Below are 22,364 nucleotides of genomic sequence, written 5' to 3'. Positions count from 1 at the left end.
TTTAATACCAAAAAGCCTTTTATTGCTTTGAATTGTAGGCAGATTATGAGTAAAAAGCTAGAAAATAAGGATCTTAACTTTTTAGACAGTGTGAAACAAAAAGAACAAGTTAATTTGCTAAATCTGTGTTATAATCTGAGAAAGTTCCTAATTTCTTTCCTATCACTGTAACAAAGTGTAATAAGAAAAATCTCAATAGATTATCTCTCAATAGAGTTAAAGCATCAATTATTTTCCCATTCTACAAGTTACACAGGAGGAGGGGAATTATTAACAGGAATGATAAAGCTGTACTTGCATTTGGTAACACAAAGAGAAGCTTACAAATGAGACGTCTCATTAGTTTGAGCAGATGGATCAAAATTAAAGGCTGAATCGCCAACTTTTAATTTCCCAGTAGCCAAGAAGAGTTTGAAGTCGTGCAGAGTAGGACTGTTGAAAAATCAACATGAAAAGATTTTCTCCATCTGTCATCGCACATGCCTCAGTGAAACACAACTGCTTCCTACTGTTTTTAATACTTTTAAGGCAAAGCTGCACATAAAATCTATTAAGTACATGAGCACACAAGTTTAAGATATTAGGTATACTGAAGCTCATGGAAAGTATGATCCCAGAATATCAGCATGGATTTTCAACATGAAATTTTCTGTTTTTATTTACCCATATGAAGAGGAACAAAATGAATTCATTTATATATTTAAGAAGAAATTAATTTTAGCATGAAAATTATTTAATGTCTGAGTAGTAGTTCTTTTTTTTTGGATATATACTTCAATTTTCTTAACAATGATCAAGGCTGATCAAATCAAAGCACTTAAGGAAAATAAATCGGGGAGAAATCCAAGATACTAAACAACCCAAAGGCAAGAAAATAAAGCCCTGAGCATTCACTGAAAAGTTTTTGGTTCTTTTTTTTTTTTTTTTTAAACTTGAGGAGTGAGGGTAGCATGAGGTAGAACCAGGGAAAATTCAATTAGTTTCCTGGAATAGAACAGATTAAATCACATTTTCTTACTACTGTATAATAAACCACTAAGATATACTTTTTTGGGGGGGGGCGGGGTTACCGGCGATTGAACTCAGGACCTTGTGCTTGCAAGGCAGGCATCAGCGCCACTAAGATATACTTTAAACCAATAAAAAATCTAGAGTTAAAAGTTTCAGCACATAACTCAGTAATAAGTAAGTGGATGCTCCCTTAATAACAAACAAAAGTACATTTATCTAATATGTGGTTGGCTACTCAATAACAATGTACTGATATGCAGATAGTTATAGCCATAACTGAATTCCAGAAGCTTTTCTCCCTGTCTCTGTCTCTGTCCCCCCCCCACACACGTAATTTACTATTACTTATATGGCACAATAAAATATTTAAACAGAGAGCTTCTTAGAATGAAGCACATATAGTTAAAGACTTTTCAGTCATGAGAGTTGGTTAGAATATATTTAAGGTGTTAATTTATCTGTCAGCTCTTTTTCAATTTCTGACAGATGTATGCATACAAATTGATTTATTTGAAATTATCTTTTGGAAACTTATACAAAGACAGTGAGTGACTGGGATCAACTGCCAATTATGAGCAAAAAAAGAACACAATTCAGAAACTTAGTTGAACTAGGAAACACTTTGCTGACCTTCTAATAAAATCATAGAGCATTTTACTACAGCTTAGTTACAGTGTCTCCTCAAGATTGACAAAGGGGTTATATGTCCCTGGAACCAAAGTCATATGTGAGTCTCTGTATCAGTAACCTATTATTGGAGTGCCAACTCTTTCATATTGGAATTAAACAAGGATTGCCAATTTTGCTGAAAGAGGCATCTATCCCAGATTACAAATTCAAACTATGTAAATGTCCTGCTTTAGAAGTACGTACCTACAATGCAATTTTCAGTGCTGGGTGTATTAGAAAGACATTCAGCACAATCTGTAGCTTATCAAGCTGAATGATCCTGCAAGCCAAAAAGTACCTGACAGACAATTTGCAAATAAGACTTTAGACAGATCAATAATTTTGAAAAGACTGATATAGTGAAAGATTTAAGTTTTAGTCAACTTTTACATGGCATTCACAATACAGAGAATTTAAATAATGAAAATGACAGAGCTTTGTTCTTGAATTATATTGCAAAGGAACTCTTAACAAGATGACATCACTAATTAAAAAAAAATCTGTTGCCTTATGATATCAGTATTTATAATCTGAAGAAACTGGCCTGGGCTTTGTGACACTGCCAACACTAGAGGCAAATTTTAACTAGTCCAACATAGTTCCCATGCATTTCCTATTTCTCATCATCCTTATCTCACTATGTTAAGTCTTTGAAGACAAAACAATTCATCACAATCAAATCATATTTGCCATAGAGTTCATGTATGTGATACTGTACCAGAAACTAAACCAAAAGTGTTTCCTCATAAGCCATATTTCTTGGTAGGACCTGTCCATCTGGAAAACAAAATCTAAAAAGGTAACATTGCCTAGAACACAGCAATTACATGTTTTAAATATAACATCTTCAGGCAAGACATATATTTAATTTTAGTGTTATCATTTCTGTTTATGGTTCTGTCACATTTTTAACCAGGAAAAATACATCAGAAAAACTATAGAAACAACAAGAACACACATAGGAAATTAAAGGGATGAAGGTAAGAGTATAGACCTCAGAAACTACCTCTGGGTAGTGGAATTAGCACTGATTACTCCCCACATAACCATTTTGCTTTCTGTTGTGCCCAGGGATAAAATTTCTCAGGCTCCTTCTTTATTCAGTCTTCTTTACACTAATCAACATTAAATTTCATTAAAATAAATACAAGTAAAAAAGCCAAAAGACTACCAACTCAGTATGAAGCAAAAACTCAGGAGAGAAAAACAGGCCTTTCTGAGAAAAAGTGTATACTCAAGCCATGAAAAAAATGATATGGAATTAATGTGTTACTATAATCATAATTTAGAGGTTGATAATTGAAAAAAAAATCACTAATATGACACCACTCTATCCTATATGCCTTAAGATTAAGAATAAAAATTCAAAATGGCAAACACACATTTGGTCACAACCTTATAATACACAACATCGATGCCATCCTTAACTAGCTATATGTCCTTGAGAAGATAATGTGTCTTAGGCTTATTTCTCCCTTTAACAAAATATGTCAAAGGATTAGAAAGATTAAAAGTCAAACAGACTTACATGGCATCTGAAAATTAGAACCTGAATAAAGACTCCTTTTTCTCTCTTGAAGAAAATAAAATTGTAAAGACTATGTAAAAACATTAAAAATCTTTATTATTCATTAAGGAAAAGAGTGAATATAAGACTATATGCAGCATAACTATTACTTAGTAAATGATTATAAACAAACATTAAAATTGAATGAGCAAAATTATAAGCTACAAATGTGAATGCATAAAAGGCTTCCTGGAAATGCACAAAAATTACAGTAATAAACTGAAAATGATAAAATAATAGAGAACCATGAAAAGATCTCTAATGCTGTTATTTTATCTTTAATTTAAAAAGTAGGTATTTCTACAAAGTCCTGCCATTATGGAAAATAAACAGTGACACTAAACATCCAAAAACAGAAATGTGAGACCAGCAGCCCAAACTCTCACTTCTTAGAAAACACAGCCTAAAGAAAGGTCAGTGTTATCCTGGTGTCATTCTTCTGTTGAGCAATGCAGAGTTGGACACAATTGCAGATAGAAAAGTTTGTCAGTACTCTCTATAATGGTAATTACACTTTACACAATGCATTTGTAGCTAGACATGTGCAGGAAAAAAGGATGGCTCAGAGGTCACACATTCATTCAGAGCAGGCTATAAAAGATGTCACAATGTGCATACAAAAGGCAAAGATGTAATCCTTGTCCCCAACCACTGTTTTGGCTGTGAGCATTCTCAATTCCTAGATACACCAGCCTCTGCTAACCTGATACCTTCTCTGGTTTATCCCATCCAAGTTTTTCCCTTCTAACCAAACATCAGATTCAAAACTGTGAACTAGATTTACTACAGTAAGAGCCTGCCCTGTTAGTTTTCATTCTGAGAATTAATACAATAAATGGATTTACACTAAATCAGCAATAAGATGTCATCTGTACTGACCAAATATCTCTAGCAAGCATCATACTTTATAGGGTACACACAGCCCCTATGACAGTGAGGGACCCGAGCCAGAACTGAAAGAGGAGACAGTTTTCCCAGAATGTCTTAAATTACAATACTACAATAAATGATGAACTGCTACTTTTCCCAGTATTTAGGGATAAAGCTACATTTTATTTTTCAAAGAAATATCTTAAATTATAAGATCATATTTTAAAAGCTGGTGTAGTATATTAAGTGTATTTACAGAACAATTATAAAGGTGATAAACCTATAAAAATGAGTGACTCACAGTTTCAAAGGCCTTCAAATAGCCACAGTACTGGCAGTAAACTATTAAAAGCTATTTGCTCACATTACTCAAAAGCTATAACTATGTGTACTTTACATTTATGTTTATACCTGGATGTATATTTATCAGTCTCACAAAAAGTTTCATGAACACTGCTCTTTTCTTAACCTAAGAAAGTAATTTATTCCAACGAGAAGCAATCCTGTGCTCCCTGTCAATGAGCCAAGTACAATCAGCCTTCTGATTGCATAGGCTTCCATGGGTTCCTTATCTGTGAGTTCTTCATTACGTATTCAATCTAATAGCAGAAAATATTAATTGGATCTGTACTGAACACATACAGACTCTTTTTGGTAATGATTCTCTAACCAATACAGTATAACAACTATTTATACAGTATTCCCACTGTATTTGATATTGTAACCAATCTAGAGATAATATAAAGTACTTGTGAGGAGTTACATAGGTTCTATGCAAATACTATGTCATTTTCTGTAAGAGACTTCGGATTGTGGATTTTGATCCCCCATGAATAACACAGAACAACTGTGCCTACTTATTTGGTCATCACGTACTAACTGTGCCAGAAAAATAATGACAACATTAATTTAATTCTGGGGGCAACACAGTAATATTCCTATAAGTGGCTTAAAATTTTTTCCCGATACTTTTGAGGCTATCCAATTACAAAAGATACTTCAAGGAACAGTAGACATTTTACTGGCTAGTGGCAAAAGAAAAAAAACATCTATCATATCTTCCATAGTAAAGTACTTACATTTTAATTTCTATTATTTAACAAGAGAAAGAAAACTTTTAACAGTACTCATATATAATGAACTCTGTCATCAATTACAGAAGCCCTCTTGTGATCAAAGAAATATCATCACAATAAAAATTCTAACATAAAATGTTATTAACTAACAATTGAAAATTAAATGAACACCCAAAATAGCCAACACAATACTGGAAGAGCAGAGCAAAGTCGGGGGTCTGACATATTATTCTGTCTTGCACAGAATCTCATTTTCTTCATCTGTCAAGTGAGAAAAATAGTACCTGCCTCATAAGCTCGGGAGAGAATTCAATGAGATAATAAATGTAAGGTAAGTTTATCAGTTTCAGGCATTCATTAATAGCTAGTAAAGGCTAAGCACTATTTTAGTTATTAATAATTTGAATCAATTTCATACTAAATTAAAATAATCAAAATTTAATTTTCTATTAAAGTAAAAGAAAACTAATTTAAAAATAGTTAACATTAAGTTTTTTAAAAGTTTAAAATACAGAGAAAGAGAAGACAAAGATGGACTGACTTCTTAAAAAATGTTATTCTTGAAACTAAGTATGCAAACATTAGTTAGAAAACAGATTTTGAAACTGTTTCCTAAAAAGAGATAAAATGTCTGAAGGAGGTGTTTCGTACTCTGGAGTCCAATTCATTCTTGATATATAAATAACATTTAGTCTGGAGGAAAAAAGAATTGTTCTGCATTTAAAAGGAATTAAAACCAAAGGGCAGAAAAAAACACTTCAAATATAATAAAATGTCAACATTGTATAAATAAACGAACAAACAGATAAATATCCTGTAATAAAATACTCACCCAAAGAACAAAAAGAATTGGGCTGATTAATTTTTAAATAAGCAATTATCATTCCACATTTAAAAAAAAAATCTTGACCAAAGAAGTTTGGGTAGAGATTGTAGAGTAGAGATTGGCGCAAAAGATAGCCTCTCTGGGACCTGGAATGGAGACACCTGGAAAGTAAGCGAAGAGAAAAAAGAAGTAGATTTCCAGGAATTAGGAAGAAGGTGACAGGAAAAACAGAAACCAACTGGACAAGCTGAAGAAAATAAGCAAAACGGGAAGAAAAGAACGAAGAAATCTGGAAACCTCATCCTGGCTCTCAGGGAAGGGGACCTGCCTTGGCTGACAGGAGGTAAGCCTGGAGAGGGTTAAGAGCTCAACAGAGAAAGAATGGACTGGGATAGCAGAGCAAGCCCCAAGAAAAGCCTATAGCTAATGAAAAACTACAAAAGAACAGCATGGGGTTTTACTCTGAAAGTGACTCCTTCTGCTCAGCAGGCTGAAGTTGAAGAAGAAATCCAGTGTAGAGCTCGCCATATTTGAGAGGGTTTAATCAGGAGCCATTTTGGGAAAGGGTTGTGTAGGACTGAGCTACAGAACAACTATACTTCAGTTTCTGGTGTCATCTTACCACAGTGACTAAGTGGGAAATAGCCACAAGAGACAGTCTCAGGGAGGGTGTAGGATAGATATAGATACCCCTGAGAAGTTTAAATTCAGGCAAGAAACAACTCAGGCATGGGGAGGGATCTTTGGTGAGAAGCCAAGCCTCTGGTATGTGGCCTTCACAGGGGTTTGGGTCTGAAAGTGCTGGCATTAAGTCCAATGGTCTGTTCGAACCCCAGCCCCACTGCTTATATCAAACACAGAGGGCAGTGATATGTTTGCTTTCCCCACCAACCAACAGGGGCACAGATAGGCCTTGGCTTGGATGGCTGATACAGACTGGGGTGTAGGACACAGGGGCCTCCAGGTTAGGGGGCACTTGAAAAACCCACAAGGCATACGGCTAGGCAGAGAAAACTGACTTGAGCAGGGCACAAAAGGGCACAAAAAGTGGCAGTTGCCAAGTGGCTACAACTGTAGGGTAGACACCATTGACCAAATATGTCCAGCAGGATCCAGCATTCACACACACACAAAATATGTACACAACAGATGCAAATCAGTAACTGTAATACACCACAGAAACAAGGACAAAAATCATCTGATCATCTCAATATATCCAAGAAAAACTTTTGACAAATCTAACATCCGTTCATGATTAAAAACCCTGAAGAAAACAGGTATAAAGGACTTTATCTCAATGTGATAAAAGCCATTTGTTGACAAACCTACTGCTAATATCATATTATATGAAGAAAAGTTGAAAGCTGTCCCACCAAAAATCAGGAAGAAGACAAGGATGCCCACTATTACCACTCTTTTTCATTACAGTACATACTTGAAACATTGGCCAGAGCAATCAAGTAAGAGAAAGAAACAAAAGTGATATGGATAAAAAAGGAAGAAGTCAAATTATGTTATTTGCAGAGCACATGATCCTCTATATAGAAGACCCCAAAGACTCCACTGAAAGACTCCTAGAATTAATAACCAAATTCAGCAATGTAGCAAGATACAAAACCAACACACAAATATAAACAACATTCATGTATACCAGTAATGAATACACTGAGAAATTAGGAAAACAGTACCACTTACAATAGCATCAAGAAAAATTAAATACTTAGGAATTAACATAACCAAAGAAGTAAAAGACCTCTACAATGAAAACTACAGTACTCTGAATAAAGAAACTGACAAGAACATCAGAAAAAGGCAAGACATCCCCTGTTCCTGGACAGGCAGAACCAATATCGTCAAAATGGCCATACTTCCAAAATTGATATATAGGTTTAATGCAATTCCAATCAAAACACCAGCAGCATTCCTCAGAGAATTAGAGATAACAATCTTGAAATTCATATAGAACCAGGAGAGACCCAAAGAAGCAAAAGCAATTCTGGAAAATAAGATCAAAGCAGAAGGCATCACAATCCTAGACTTTAAGTTATATTATAAAGCTACAGACATAAAAACAGCATGCTACTGGCACAAAAACAGACAAGTGGTTCAATGGAAGAAAACAGAGGATACAATAACAATCCCAGGCACAGTCAGCCATCTGATATTCCACAAACAAATCAAAACCAGAGAGTGGAGGAAAAGTAGCCTCTTTAATAAACGATGCTGAGAAAACTGGTTATCCACATAGAGAAGACTGAATCTAGTCCCATATCTCTCTCCATGTACAAACAAAATTAAAATGATCTAAATAGGTCAAAGATTTAAATATTTAAACAGAAACACTTAATCTGCTAGAAAATAAAATAGGTAAAACTTTTGAATACCTAAGTATAAGCAAGGACTTCTTGAATAGAACTCTAATTGCATAAGAAATAACAGTTAAGAGTCAAGAAATGAGATTATTCAAATTAAAAATATTCTGCACAGCAAAGGAAATATAGTATAAAGAGACAAGCTACAGAACAGGAAAATGTTTTTGCCAGCTACACCTCAGATAGAAGACTAACATCTAGAATATACAAAAACTCATAAAAATTAGATCCTTAAAATAAAAAACACAATAAAAAATGGGCAAATGAAATGAAGAGATACTTCTCTTCTAGAAGAGATACAAATAGCTAATAAACATGGAAGAATGTTAAACACCTCTGGCCATCAGAAAAATACAAATTAAAACAATATTGTTTACAACTTCAAAAAGAATGACTATCATCAAGAAATCAAATAATAACAAATGCTGGTGAGGCTGCATTGTTGGTGGGAATGAAAAATAGTAAAACCACTATGGAAATCAGTATGGAGATTCCTCAGAAAACTAAAATTGAAACTGACCCAGCTAGTCAGCTTTTAGGTATCTTTCCAAAAAAGATGACACCCTATTACAGTGATACATGCATACCCATGTTTATTGCAGCGCAACTCATAATAGCTAAATCTTGGACGTGACCTGTGTGTGCATAGCAGATAAATGGATAAAGTAATTTATATACACGAGAATACTACTCTGTCATAAAGAAGAATAAATTTGAGTCATTCATAGGAAAATGGATATACCTTGAGACTAGAATGTTAAGTGAAATACATAAGAAACACAAGCTTAAATATCTCATGGTTTCTCTCATATGATAAACCCAAAATATAAATAAAATAAATTAAAGAGAAAAATAAAAGATAAAAGAAAACAGGGAAATACATCTTTGGCAAAAAGGAAAGGGATCAAGAGATGGGGGGTGGGATGTAAAAAGAATTAAGATGTGTTATACACATGTATCACCTCCCTACGGTGGAAGTAATCATTATGTAATGCAATCATATATTAATAAAAATAAAACAAAACAAGTAAGTTTGGGCAATGGATAATCTAAAGCTAAAACTGCTTAAGTTCTAAAGATCATAAAACAATTCAAAACTTTCTATTTATTTCCATTGATACTATTTCATGAAAATAGAATAACATTAACAATTTTTATATTATCTAAGAAAATATGCATTAAAAATTTTAGGTGTGAAACAAGGTTGATATCTTTCAAAAAGAAACAAATATAAAGGATTAAATTCTTTTTGCCCTTAAATATTCAATAAAAATGGCAAGCAAAATAGCAAGGCCTATCAGTGTTAGGATGCCAATATCACCTATCAGTATTTTTATGCCATATGGTTACTCATTGGGCCAAAACAGTTATTAAGAAATCAAAACCTCTGAATCACTGTGTCAGAAGTCATAAAAATTTTAAGTGAAGAACTATCATAAAACATTCACTATAAAAGTAAAAAATAAGTGTACCTGGTGTCCAGCCTTTACTTGCTTCAAAACACTTTCATAGCATACTTCATCCATGTTATTCAATTGCTGCATCTTAAAATTTTAAAAACATAAAATATAACAAATGAAACAATTATAAACTTTCTAACTAAAAATAAAACTTTACCAATGATAAATGTATTTTTCAAATGTCCAAATTAAGCAAAATACACAAGCAGTAAGTGCAACATAAATATCTAACATAAAAGAAACTATAACATAAATGTGTTTAGAAAATAAAATTTTTCAAACCAGTTTCATAATACTATCTAAGAGTGTTAAGTTAATAAGTGCTAAGTTAATAATAGTTAATAATTTTTAAAGTTCTTTCTGCTTTCCTTATAAAAGCCCATTTATCAGGCTGATTTTCTATTTCATTCCACAAACTATACACTTTTCCTGTATAATTCTCAATGTAGTGAGAACACTAACGGTTGACTGTCAAATGGTATAAGGATTTGGAGCCTAAAGATATATAATATTTCTTCAATATATATAAAGAAGAGTAGCTATGCTCCAGAAAATTTTCAGGTTAACTGAAAACCAAATACATAAATAGTGAAATAAGAAAGCATTTAATTTGCCCCATAAATGATAAGATACTTCCAACCAAAAAAGTAAAGTGGCATGGTCATGTCACCCAGAATGTATCTCTTCCCATTTATCGAGTTTTTAGATGAGAAGCATCATTTATATCTGAAATGACTATGATTTGAATTTTGTTGTTGTTGTTTCAGTAAGGCAAACACTTTAAAATCTTGGAAGTCTTCTGACAATGGCTAAATAGGATAAGATAATCATAGGATAATTTACTTCTATTAATGACTTGAAAAATCAATGCTATCTCCTCCCCTCCACAAAAATAAATCCCAGTAATTTTTTCAGTGTACTTTAGATTGAACTGTGGCCAAAGCTATTATTTCAAATTAGAAGTATCATTCACATTAATTTCTGATTTTTAAAAGCTGAATCATAGCATGAGTTTCTGAATGAAATTCTGAAAAATCAAAAAGGACTTCTTTTATAATAAATAATAAACCAACAACTGATTATAAAACATATTAATAACATCTTGGGGAAATGCTTCATGGTTACCAACTATATATTTCAACTGAGTCCAAACCTAATTTTAATAATAGAAAAATCTATACTTACAAATAAATTTACTGTTTACATTATATAAGATATATAAATTTTTAAAAATTTTTGGTAAATTTATAACCAAAATAATTATGACAGTTCATTATCTAATAACATTTCTTTGATGATTATAATGCTAATATACTGTGATGAAAATACTTCTGAATTCAATTAATTTTAAGTGACTTCAATTTATATGATGCAATTGAAAGAAAATAAGGTTCAATATGGCTGACAAGCATCTGAAACGATTTTCTTCTCTTAATATTTCTCTGTGATCACCATCTGCTTTCATTTACATTATAAAGCTAAAAACAATCTAAAACTATGAATAAATGGTTTTAAATTTATACTTGTTGTACATTAAAATCAACTAAATAACCAAATATATGTTGAGATATGACTGGAAAAAACAAGCAGCAAGTAATACTGGAGAGAACTTGAAACAATTAAGAAAGGTTAAAATATGTATATATAACTATTACTGAGTTATAAACTATCCTTTTGTGCATAAATCTGAAAAGGTTTTCTACAATTTAAAAGATCAATTTTATGCAAAGCACTTAGTGAACATTATTAGTTGTAGTAACAGTCATTTCTGATATTTACTAGTTGAATATTTTACTTACAGTGATACAAATTAAAAATGGCTCTATTTACTAATGACAGTATTTTTCACACAAAGAAGTAATTGATGTAGTAAAGATCAAAAATAACATAACACATGATTCCATCTCGTTCTCTTTTTGTGAAGAGGTTAAAAGGACAGTGAATATTGCCCCAAAGCTATTTCATCTTAAAAAGTATTGTTGAATAGAATGATAAGTGATAAATTTAAAGAGTTTTCCTCCATATTATGTCTATAATAAGCCTCCTAATAGTACCAATAGACAAACTTTTAAAAGTATAGTATGTAAATTTAGATATGCCATTTACATAGCATGCACATAATTATGTCATTTATATACATAATTAATATGGTAATAATAAAACATTATAAGTTAAATAGAACACCTCCTCCAGTGGTTCCTAGTACAAAGGTATTTTTCAAATGCATAGGAGATCTTTTATTTATTTTAAAGGAATATCGTATCAAAATATCTACTACTGGTATAATTAGAGCTTTTATTATTTCACAATGACCATCAATTAAGTCAAAATTAACTTTCTGAAAGTTTTAACAGCTGACAGTACAAAAATATATGTTGAATATAGCAATGCAAACTACTATAAGTAACTTTCTGTAGGAAGACTTACTGTGCAACCTATAGCTAAAGAAGTATGCTTGATTTCATAGCACTACTCAAATGAAATTCTACAATCTCTAATCTCAGACAACTATTCAATAGTAAGTCAACAAGAATAATTTTAGAAAAAATATAATTAATAAAATGAATATTTACCTTATTTGCATTTTTAATCCCCAAAAATGTCTGTCCAAGAGGTACTGGTCGAAAACGGCCATCAAAGTAGAAAAGTCCAATGTAGGGGTTAACATGTAAAAACGTAGCTACATCAAGGTAGTTGGGTAAGGTTGCAGAGAGTCCAAGTATCCTTATCATACTCTGCGTAGATTCAACCTACATGAGTTATTTTAATTACAGGTCCAAAGTGAGTATTAATACATCCAGAATTGTCCATTCCTCAAAATTGTATTATCACCTAACCTCTTGCACTGAGGATACAGTACCAAATAGACACAGCACATAGCCTACACATGCAGAGACTATTTGTAGAACCATAAAGAGGGAAGGTCTAAAGCCAAGGGTTAGGTGAAAATCAAGGTACAAATGCACATGCAACATCTTCCCATGAATTTGTTTTCACTAAAGAAATGTTACATATATCATTTTTGAAAAGCCCACTAAATACCACCAAAAGTAAAAAATCCTCAATAATAAAAAACAATCACCACACCTATTATTTAAAAAAGCTCCTTCACAATATTTACAATAATTGGGACAATGATTTAAATTATGCTCTTTCTATGCAGTACCTGTGGTGATTTGAAAAGAAATAAAAGTGATATTTGGTTTTTCTAAATTATTACTGAAAATTCAGTGAGGATATTTTTAATTTCTTTTGATGTTAATACATGATATCCTGGAAAACATGAGATATTTTTCTACTAAAACTCCATTTGAAAGTAATCACATTTTTAAATCCAAAAGTATAATCTTATGTTAATATAATTAAATCTTGCAAGAATGATTTTATTTGAAATAGGAATAATTTTATGTTCTAGACCAAATTTTAAAGCTGTATGCACTAGAGATATTTACCTAAAAGAATTCATTGTTGAATACTATAAAAACTAATATTCTGTAGATTTTTCCTTATCATATGGCAAATACTAGATGGTATGATGTGTCCCCTCTTATGCAATTTTTCCAATTACTTTTAATTCAGTATCATTCCGCTCTTACCAGTATTTTTTTTATGGTGGCATAACATAAATAAGATTTGTCACTCCAATCACTTTAAAGTGTGTAATTCAATTGCATTAGACACAATGTCCAATACCACTACTCAATTCCCAAAGTTTTTCATCATTACCAAAGGCCTGTACCCAATAAACAATAAACTCTCCTCCCTCCAACACTGATAATCTCTATTCTGTGTCTCTATGAATTTGCTTATACCAGGTACCTCATAAAAGTGAAATCGTATACTATCTGTCCTTTTCTGTCCTTAAGTCACTTAGCAAAATATCTTCAAATTTCACCTGTACTGTAGCATATCTCAGAACTTCATTTCATAAAGGCTAAAATTAGTCCACTGCATAAAATCTAAGTTTGGTAAAAGTCTCCCTATTCATTGAAAGTAAAGTTAGTTAAGCAAACAATTAGTATTCAACACTGCTAAATACAACAGATTTTGAACTTTTTAAAGTTTTATCGTTTTCAAATTTCTCCTCATCACTAAAGGTGTGTTTGTGAATTTAGTCCCTAATCTGGCACGGAATTTCAGATCGTGGGCAGAATCTACACTACAGAGGAATAGCTTCTGATCAGTCTTCTACCTTAGTTTCAAATGAATTATGATGTGAAACACTGCCATCTCCTGGGAATATCTGATAATCACAGGAAAAAATAAAAAACAGGAACTTTGCTTTTTAGTAAAGATAATTACCAGCACTACACTACATACTTTGGAAATATGAGAAGAATCACATAGATCCTTCTTCCATGGAGATTAAAATCTAGAGAAGGATTTATATGAAGAAAGCATTATCTATAACAAATTGTAAAAATATAAAACTGATAAATGCTAAGAATGTGTAAAGGGAGCATAGAGAGAACACAGAAAATATGTCGTTCATATTAATTATAAAATATTTTATAGAAGTGATATTTGACAGGTTTAACAGAACAATAGATTTTTCAATCAAGGGATGTGTGCAGTGCTTAAAAAATGAAGGCATTACATAATTTAGCATTTACAATCCTTAATCTCACAACCAACAGTACATTCTGCCTCTATTAAGATTTGTTTCACCTGGAAAAGAGGGTCAATGGTATTAGGAAATAGAAAAGGAAAAAAGAAAATAATTAATTGGTAGATGAAAGCTATGTAGAAATTAAAGTTAAAGACTTTTAATAGTCATTAACATGCATTTTATGAATTTAAACATTTTTCTTAGGATAATAAATAACAAATTCTCAGAGGTTTATGAGTAGTGGGAAACTATACAATTATTGTTTGGTTACATTGTAAGAGATGAAAATGCAAGGAAGTAATTAATATATACATTATGCATTATATAATATATTGTATATTAAGAGAGTATATATTTATATAATTATATTACATACTACATGAACAATAAACCTGTAATATATAATTTTATCAGTGATGGCCAATCTGTAGACCTTTCTGTGATAAAAGCCCACTGCAACATGTGTGTTATAGGTTTGCCACCACTGGTTTATATCATAAATTATATACAGAAAATTATACTATTATGCATTTATAAATAATTTATAAAATATAAAGCATTAAAATGTTATACATGATGCATAATATTGTGAGTGTATGTGAGTGTACATATATACAGAAAGGATTAGTAGCAAGACTACATTATCTTTTCTCATTCTAAAGAGAGTGCTGAGGACAAAAAGATATCGCTGCTAAAATTCCTTTATAAACATGTGAATGACAAACTAGCAAAGCACATTCTGGTGTTGCATGAAAGTTCTTATCTGTGTAATGTTTTTAGCTGAATGGATGTGATCTTCCAGCCGGTTCACTGTCAATAAATCTGGAATGTATGGATTCATACAACATATCTCCCTAAAAATGTCATCAAGCTATTTAAGTATCAAGGTATAAAAACAAAATATTTCATGATCAAAATATCTCTCTTTTATGTAAAACAAGACTTGCATATTCCTTTTTGAGAGATCTCATATGTAAACTATAGGCCCATAGCAAGAAGGGAACTGGACAGTTAGAGATAGCAGTTTCAGACTTTTCTATGCTTTATCTTATAACTACCTGTTTTCTTGAAACTATTTTTATATTACATATTAGCTAAAATCTCTGACTTTATAAATCTACTTTGGTGATTTAAACCCTTTGTATTTTATATATAATAGATATACATAGACATTTTTAGTTTACATGGATAAAAAGTGAACATATCTCCAAAAGCCCCTCCACTCTCTCTCTACTATAAAAAAACATTTTCTGGCTTACTGTATGTCCTTCCACATATATGTGCAGCCTAAAATCTAAATGTAAGCAAGAACTGTGATTTGTTCACTGCTACATCTCAAGAACTTAGAAATATGTAGCTGGCATATAAGTGCTTAATACATATTCATTAACGGAAATAATGAATGTAAATACCAATTCACTGCACACATTTTTCTTCACAGAAAGAGGGCTATGCTACAATACAGGACAGTTTGTTTTTTCAGTGAAGAATTTAACATGGATATTTCTGAAACCCAGTTTGGATGATCTACGTCATTTTTAAATACTTCAAAGTAGTATTTCACTGCAAGAATATATTATAATTTATTAAAGATTTCTTCTATTGTTATATGAATTATTTTCAAAATACTTTTTAAAAAAGAGATTCAATGAATATTAGTACTAATATATGTTTATGAATTTGTGTTATTATTTGCATAGGTTAGACTTCTACAAGCAAAAGTACAGGGCTAATTTTAGTGGATGCTTTCAAATTGTATTCCATTTTCATTTTTGCTAATCTGATAGACACCTATTTGAATTCCTTTTGAGCATCTTTTCTATATTTCTCAGTATTTTTATTCCTACTGTAAAATGTTCCTTCTAGTTTTTTAAGTTTATTTTTCTCATTAATTAAAAATGTATTAAGTATTTGTGAGATTAAAGGCTAATCTTCAGTGTTATTCAAGTTTCTATTTGATCACTTACAGTTTAACTTTTTCAGGTAATATCTTCACTGGTCAGAATATTTTAATATTTACATATCCAAATGGACCATAGATTTTCTTTCTTTTCCCAAGATAAGTATTTAGAATGAAAAAATAACATGACAGGGCTGGGGATTTAGCTCAGTGTTTCTGGTGCCTGCCTCGCAAGCTCAAGGTCCTGAGTTCGATCCCCACCCACCCCCAAAATAACATGACAAGTGAGTCTTAAGAATGTAAATATTTCAAAGGTGAAAACAAGAGACAAGAAAGGGAGCCTGAGAATAAGCAGAAAGCTAAGAGGAAAAATAAAATCAAATAGAAAAATCATGTCAAGGTGACATCACAGAGCCAAAGGGGAAAAAGTTTCAAGACTGAGGAAATGATACGTAGTATTATATATAAAAAACTAGTAATATCAAAGTTAAAACACTAAGTTTGAGAACTATCTTTTAGTAAGTGGTAATCCCAGTAAAAGTCTTATTTAAGTTTATGTTCAACTAATGACCAGACTGCAGTGGTTGAAAAATTTAAAAAAAATATATATAGAGAGACTAATAGTGAACACAGATTAATATTTTTTGAAACTAGACAGTAAAGAACTTTTTAAAGCAGAAGTTATTGGAGAGGGACAGATTTGAGAGAGGGTTTTTTGTAAAAATGAACACTGCAGTTCTTTTAAGCTGAAGAGACAGTGTTCACTAAGGGGAAGCTAATGACATGGGAGAAGGAAAAAGGGGTAACTTAGAGAGTGAAAGGATGAGATGCAATGCAGTAGGAATCTCTGAGAAAGGCTGAGGGGTACAATGATGGGTCTACTTATGACAGTGAGAGGAGAGACTGGGTTTTTTTCTGGACAGGGAGAGGAAGAAGAAGGATGGCAATTGAGGGAGTTCAAGCATGAAGAATTCCATTTCCTTTAATAAAATGTCCTGTCACATAAGAAGGAGGTGTAACAGAGTTAGGAAGAGTAATAAAGGAGACTGATGAAGTTTAGAAATGGTCACATTCCAGAAATAAGGAAAGTAGCATAGAAATTACAGGGCAGTCCCAGGAATCCAGGTGAATTCAGAGTTGATGGATAAATAGTGTACATGGGTCTAAGAATGTATACTGACACTAGTCTAAATCTCTGTGTGATATCCTCCACTAATGATCAGCAGTCTGACTAGAGGTGCAGATGTAGTTCAACTGACTCACTGCGGAAATTTTTTCAGCTATTCAGAGGACAAGTAAGTTAAGGTTACTGATGAGAGCATAATTAGCCATAGAGGCCTGGGTATTTTAAGAAGAAAACAATGGCAAGAGAACATGAATAAAGGACATTAATATATGAAGAGTCAAAGATGCAGACTTCTAGACTGGGTTGAAAAACTGATGTTCCTGTCCAGATTTGTGGGGGGGTGGGTTACAGAAAGGAGAAAAGGATATCAAAACAATAACAGTTTTTATGTTTCATATTTCAATTTTGCTTAGTCAATATTAGTCCTAGAATTGCAACACAATTTTCCCAATATGTATTTTGGCTAAAGAGATTTGGAACAAAGGAAATTTTTAATATGGATATGAAATAGCTAAAGATTTCTTCACACCAAAATAGTCTTATCCCCATGAACAATGTATATTAGTTTTTCCTTTAAATGCTATATTTTAAGTTTAAAAATTTATTCATGCGTCTAATATGAAATTACAAAATTCTTCCTCTTACCTGCCGTAACGTACGTGCAACTATGCTTTCTAATACTGGCCCTCTATCTTCATGCAGCAAATGGACTTCATCAAGAATAAGGAGCTTTACAATTTGGGAAAGAGCAACATCCCCAACACTCTTTCTTGTTACTACATCCCATTTTTCTGGTGTGGTCACAAGCATCTATAACAAGAAAAAATAATCAAGTTAATATGGAGATTCCATAAATTATTTAAATTTCAAATTTCATTCAAAAACAAACATTTTTTGCCATCTTTGTATAGATCAAATAAAAAGTATTTAAAATATCACAGAAGGACATCTAGCTCACAAAAAAATAAAAGTCAATTTAAGAAGATATTTACTTAAGCTATGATTTAAAGCTGTTATTTATAGATCTTGAAGATAGTTTGTCAGTAATTTGTAGTGAAGTGCACAAATTATCCAAGTTTTTGAAAAAGCATTTAATAATATGAAAAAAACTTTGTGAAGTATAACTGATAATGATCTTTATCATTATCCCTCCTTGAAAAGGGACTGAGAAGTAACAGATGCCTACTTTAAAAGGAAATTAAAGAAAAACCAAGAGTTTATTCTAGGAAGATCATAGGTGTAAAGCCTATTAAAAATCTGGAGGAAACTACTATTGGTATACATTTTCTAAAAAACTGTCCTTTAATATCAGCTCGTATATACCTTACTTTATAATAAAAACTGGTACATTTAATAAAGCATAACTGACATATACAACATCCAAAACAGTGGGCTGCTGGGAGATCAGAGGAATCAGAGCAGAAGTAGGCCTACAGCATTTATGTAAATTTCATAAAAGCAGACCACTTGGTATGTAGCTGTGATTATATGTCTACTTACTTTTTATATAATAAATTCTTTTGATCCTCTAAAACCATATGGTAGCAGAAAAGGATGGAAAGTTCATATCTTCTACTATACCGATGTCACATTGGGAAATAAGCCCACATATGAATAATTCAAAGAATGCATGGGGGTAGCAAATCAAATCCAATGCTTCTCTTAGTATATCAAGTTAGTAGGACTCATGAGAATCAATACCTGTGCTTTGTAGGGGTTAGGTGAGATGGGGGTCAATTATTCTCTTCAATATTTTAAAACTATGACACATTTGTTTGAAAGCCACTTATGATGACAACATTCTTATTTATTTAGATTGCAAATGGTGAATAAATTCTTAACAAATGTACAATTCAAATTTATAAATATGACCTGCTGTATTATTCACAAAATAATTGCTACCATTTTGAAATGAACTACATCAACTATAAAATTTAGTACTTGTAATTCTACAAAGTATTAATTAGCAGAGAGCAATGAAATAGCAATGCACATGTAAGGTATGAAGCACAACAAAACCAAGGGACAAAGCCATCTTATTAAAGCTAAAATGGCAATGTTGAAATCAGATCAACTTTTACAGAAAACATATGCTAATAAAATTAAGAGTAAAGAACAGCATAATGAGTTCTAAAATAGTATGATATATTCACTGTACACTAAGATCTCTTGTATCATGTAACAATAAATTTAAACTGAAATACTTTGTACTTTGAACGATAGACCCCAAACAACCCAAGATTATCATAAACATAGATAACTTATTGATAACCATTTTCATTAAAAACCCTTGAAAAGCATGCCCACACATTTAAAAAGGAGCAATTCTCTTAAACTGTAAATTAATAGCACATTAAAATACAAAATAAAGAAGGTATTTTAGAAGCAGTAAATTATATTGAGAGAACAGTATAGTGCACTATTAAATCATAGTAAGTACAATTTGGCTATCTCACATTACTTAGAGTACTATATCAGCACTTTCTTATTATCTTTCAGATACAATAATGTGGTAATAATTAAATTATAAAATCAAAATTTCCGAACATCAGAAAGCTATAACACCAAGTCCTAAGAATTCTTGTTAGTATTTTGTTTTCTGTACTTTACTTTTACCACATTAAGAAATGGTTTCATTTATATCACTATTTTACTACTTTAGGTCCTTGACCTGAATTGGCTATAAAATAGTGTCACACTTGTTTAATAAATTAGAACTCACGCAATACATTTGCATCTGCTTTTGTATTAAGTTATGGGTGAACTGTTAATATTTTTACTGTCAACTTAAATTTTTTTCTATGTAAGTACAAATTCCCTCAGCAATATAAAAATCATTATTCAAAAATGTTCCAATTTTAGCCTGTCCATCAGAAAAATGGCATAGGTTAGATGCTTGTATCACCATTATGCTAACAATTTGGTGTATTAAATTTTAAGATGTTTATCAAGTTAACAGCAAAACTAAAAGACCTAAAACTTGAGAATTAATTTATCTGATAGTTTACCTAAACATTATTAAAAACTTTCCTTACACGTGTATACGTACTTAGTTTTGATAAATATTTCATGACTTCTCAACTATTCTTTTCTAAAAGTGAAGCATATTCTTCCTTCAGGAGGGGAAGAGAAAAACAGTAAAATTTTTTATTTGAACTTTCCATAATTATTTGCATAATCCAATAATTGGACAGTACTGCAAGCCCTTTATCAAAACACACCAGAGAGAAAGTGTTCACTGAATGAAGAACGTTGTGCCTGAATCCAAATATTGACAGGCTTATCCCAAATAGAAGTCTTTTGATTTCTGAGCTAAGAACTATGGGATCACAAAGCTTCTTGCCAAAGAATGCCTACGAGAGCAATGAATTTGAGTATGAATTTTACATTCTGTTCCTTCTTTTCCCTGGGATATAAACAGACTGAACTGATCTAATGCTCCTTCTGAAATGGAAAAAGGCAAAGATTCAAGAGGTAAAAAGGCCAGTTAGGAGTTACAAGCAGATGATCAGCTCAGAATTAGGATCAGAACTACGATCCAGGCTTTTGGCATTTGTAAGAAGAAATTACACTGGTCTCCATACATTTTTTAAATATTTTTCATTCTACAAATAGTTATTGGAGAAACAAAGAGGAAAAAAATTATGTTGCCAGGGTTCACTGATAAACTGAGTTAGAATGATAAAGAAATTAAGTTAGTGTTTAAAGGAGAAGGCATACAAAAAGAGCAGAAGGGGTCATTTTAAGGGGACAGAATTTTTCTATGCCTTGTTAGGTGTTGTTAGGAGTGTGGCTTACAAATTTGGCACAAATCACTGGGCTAGATATTTACAAATGTGTGTTTCATTCTTTGTAAACTGAACCCCAATTTAAAAAAATTTGCAAAAGAAAGGCCTAGAGACTAAATGTAATTTATGGATTTCAATTAAAACAAAGGTGGCAAGTGGGGAAAAAAAGAATAACTTGCTATGAGATAATAATAAGAAAATGCTGTTAAAATTATTTAATATAAAATAAGTGTTATAGATAAATTTTTTCAAAAAGGTTCTTGTTTTCAGAGATACTTACATTCATAAACAAAAATTTAAAAATACATAAACCAAAAATCAGTTAATTAAAAGGATATACTACTTGATTCAACTAGAAAAAAATAGGGTTCTCTCCTAACATGTAATATATAAAAGAAATACCAATGTTTAAATATGGCAAGCTTTAAAATTTTATTTATCTACTAAGTAACTCTGTCATTCATTTATATTTTAAACATTAAGACTGTAACTGGAAGATGTCTTTTATAAAATGAATTTATTGCTTTCACCTTCCCAAACCAGTAAGTAGGCTTCAAATCTCTGGCTTCTCAGTTTCAAACACATGGAAATATACAGACATGCACACACACAGATGTGTGCATGTGCATGAGCGCGCATGCGCGCACGCACGCACGCACGCACGCACACACACACACACCTACTTTTCAGGTCCTAATGACATTCTCTCAATACTTTATACCCGTATCTCAAAAACAATCTTATTGATGGCTGGAGAATCTCCCTGAAGTCTTGCTCACAGCATTCAAAGTTGTCCTACTGAAATGAACAGCTCTATACTGTATTTTTTGGCTTCCAAAATTTTTAAAATTTTATCCCCAGCATATGGTACTCTAAAACTTTACAAAAATAAAATTTTACCTATCATTCAAAGTCAAAATCAAATTGTTATATCAATAAACATTTGCAATTGTCTTAACAAGAATAAATCCCTTTCTCCTCCACTCCTCTAATACTTTTTCTCATTAGACTTCACCAGATCATTCTGCCTAGGGTGACAGCCGAGCATACTATAGTTCTTGTACTTGATTATAAGTCAAGGGAGACCTAA

The 22,364-nt window shown here is 31.8% G+C and overlaps 1 protein-coding gene and 1 pseudogene across 4 annotated transcripts in view; both read right to left on the bottom strand.

Moving 5' to 3' along the window:
• Positions 1–22,364, bottom strand: part of Ascc3 (activating signal cointegrator 1 complex subunit 3) — a 320,418-nt gene that overhangs the window by 186,250 nt on the left and 111,804 nt on the right. For all 4 annotated transcript variants that reach the window (XR_002388709.2, XM_004862476.4, XM_021242706.2 and 1 more), the window contains exons 11-13: positions 18,132–18,296; positions 12,425–12,601; positions 9,864–9,935 (exon numbers count right to left, since the gene is read on the bottom strand). Coding sequence is in view for 3 of the 4 variants with exons in the window: in XM_004862476.4 (XP_004862533.1) it covers positions 9,864–9,935; positions 12,425–12,601; positions 18,132–18,296 (414 nt within the window). In the remaining variant the exon portion in view is untranslated. The remainder of the gene's footprint in view (positions 1–9,863; positions 9,936–12,424; positions 12,602–18,131; positions 18,297–22,364) is intronic.
• LOC147824950 (elongation factor 1-alpha 1 pseudogene) overlaps positions 18,324–22,364 on the bottom strand; it is a 28,908-nt pseudogene continuing 24,867 nt past the window's right edge.

The sequence above is a fragment of the Heterocephalus glaber genome, unplaced genomic scaffold (genome assembly GCF_053883595.1).
Source record: "Heterocephalus glaber isolate CG9 unplaced genomic scaffold, H.glaber_assembly_v1.0 deba00001523, whole genome shotgun sequence".
In the NCBI taxonomy this organism is placed as follows: Eukaryota; Metazoa; Chordata; class Mammalia; order Rodentia; family Bathyergidae; genus Heterocephalus; species Heterocephalus glaber.
The sequence above is the reverse complement of the archived record's forward strand: the minus strand, read 5'-3'. Positions and strand labels throughout refer to the sequence as shown.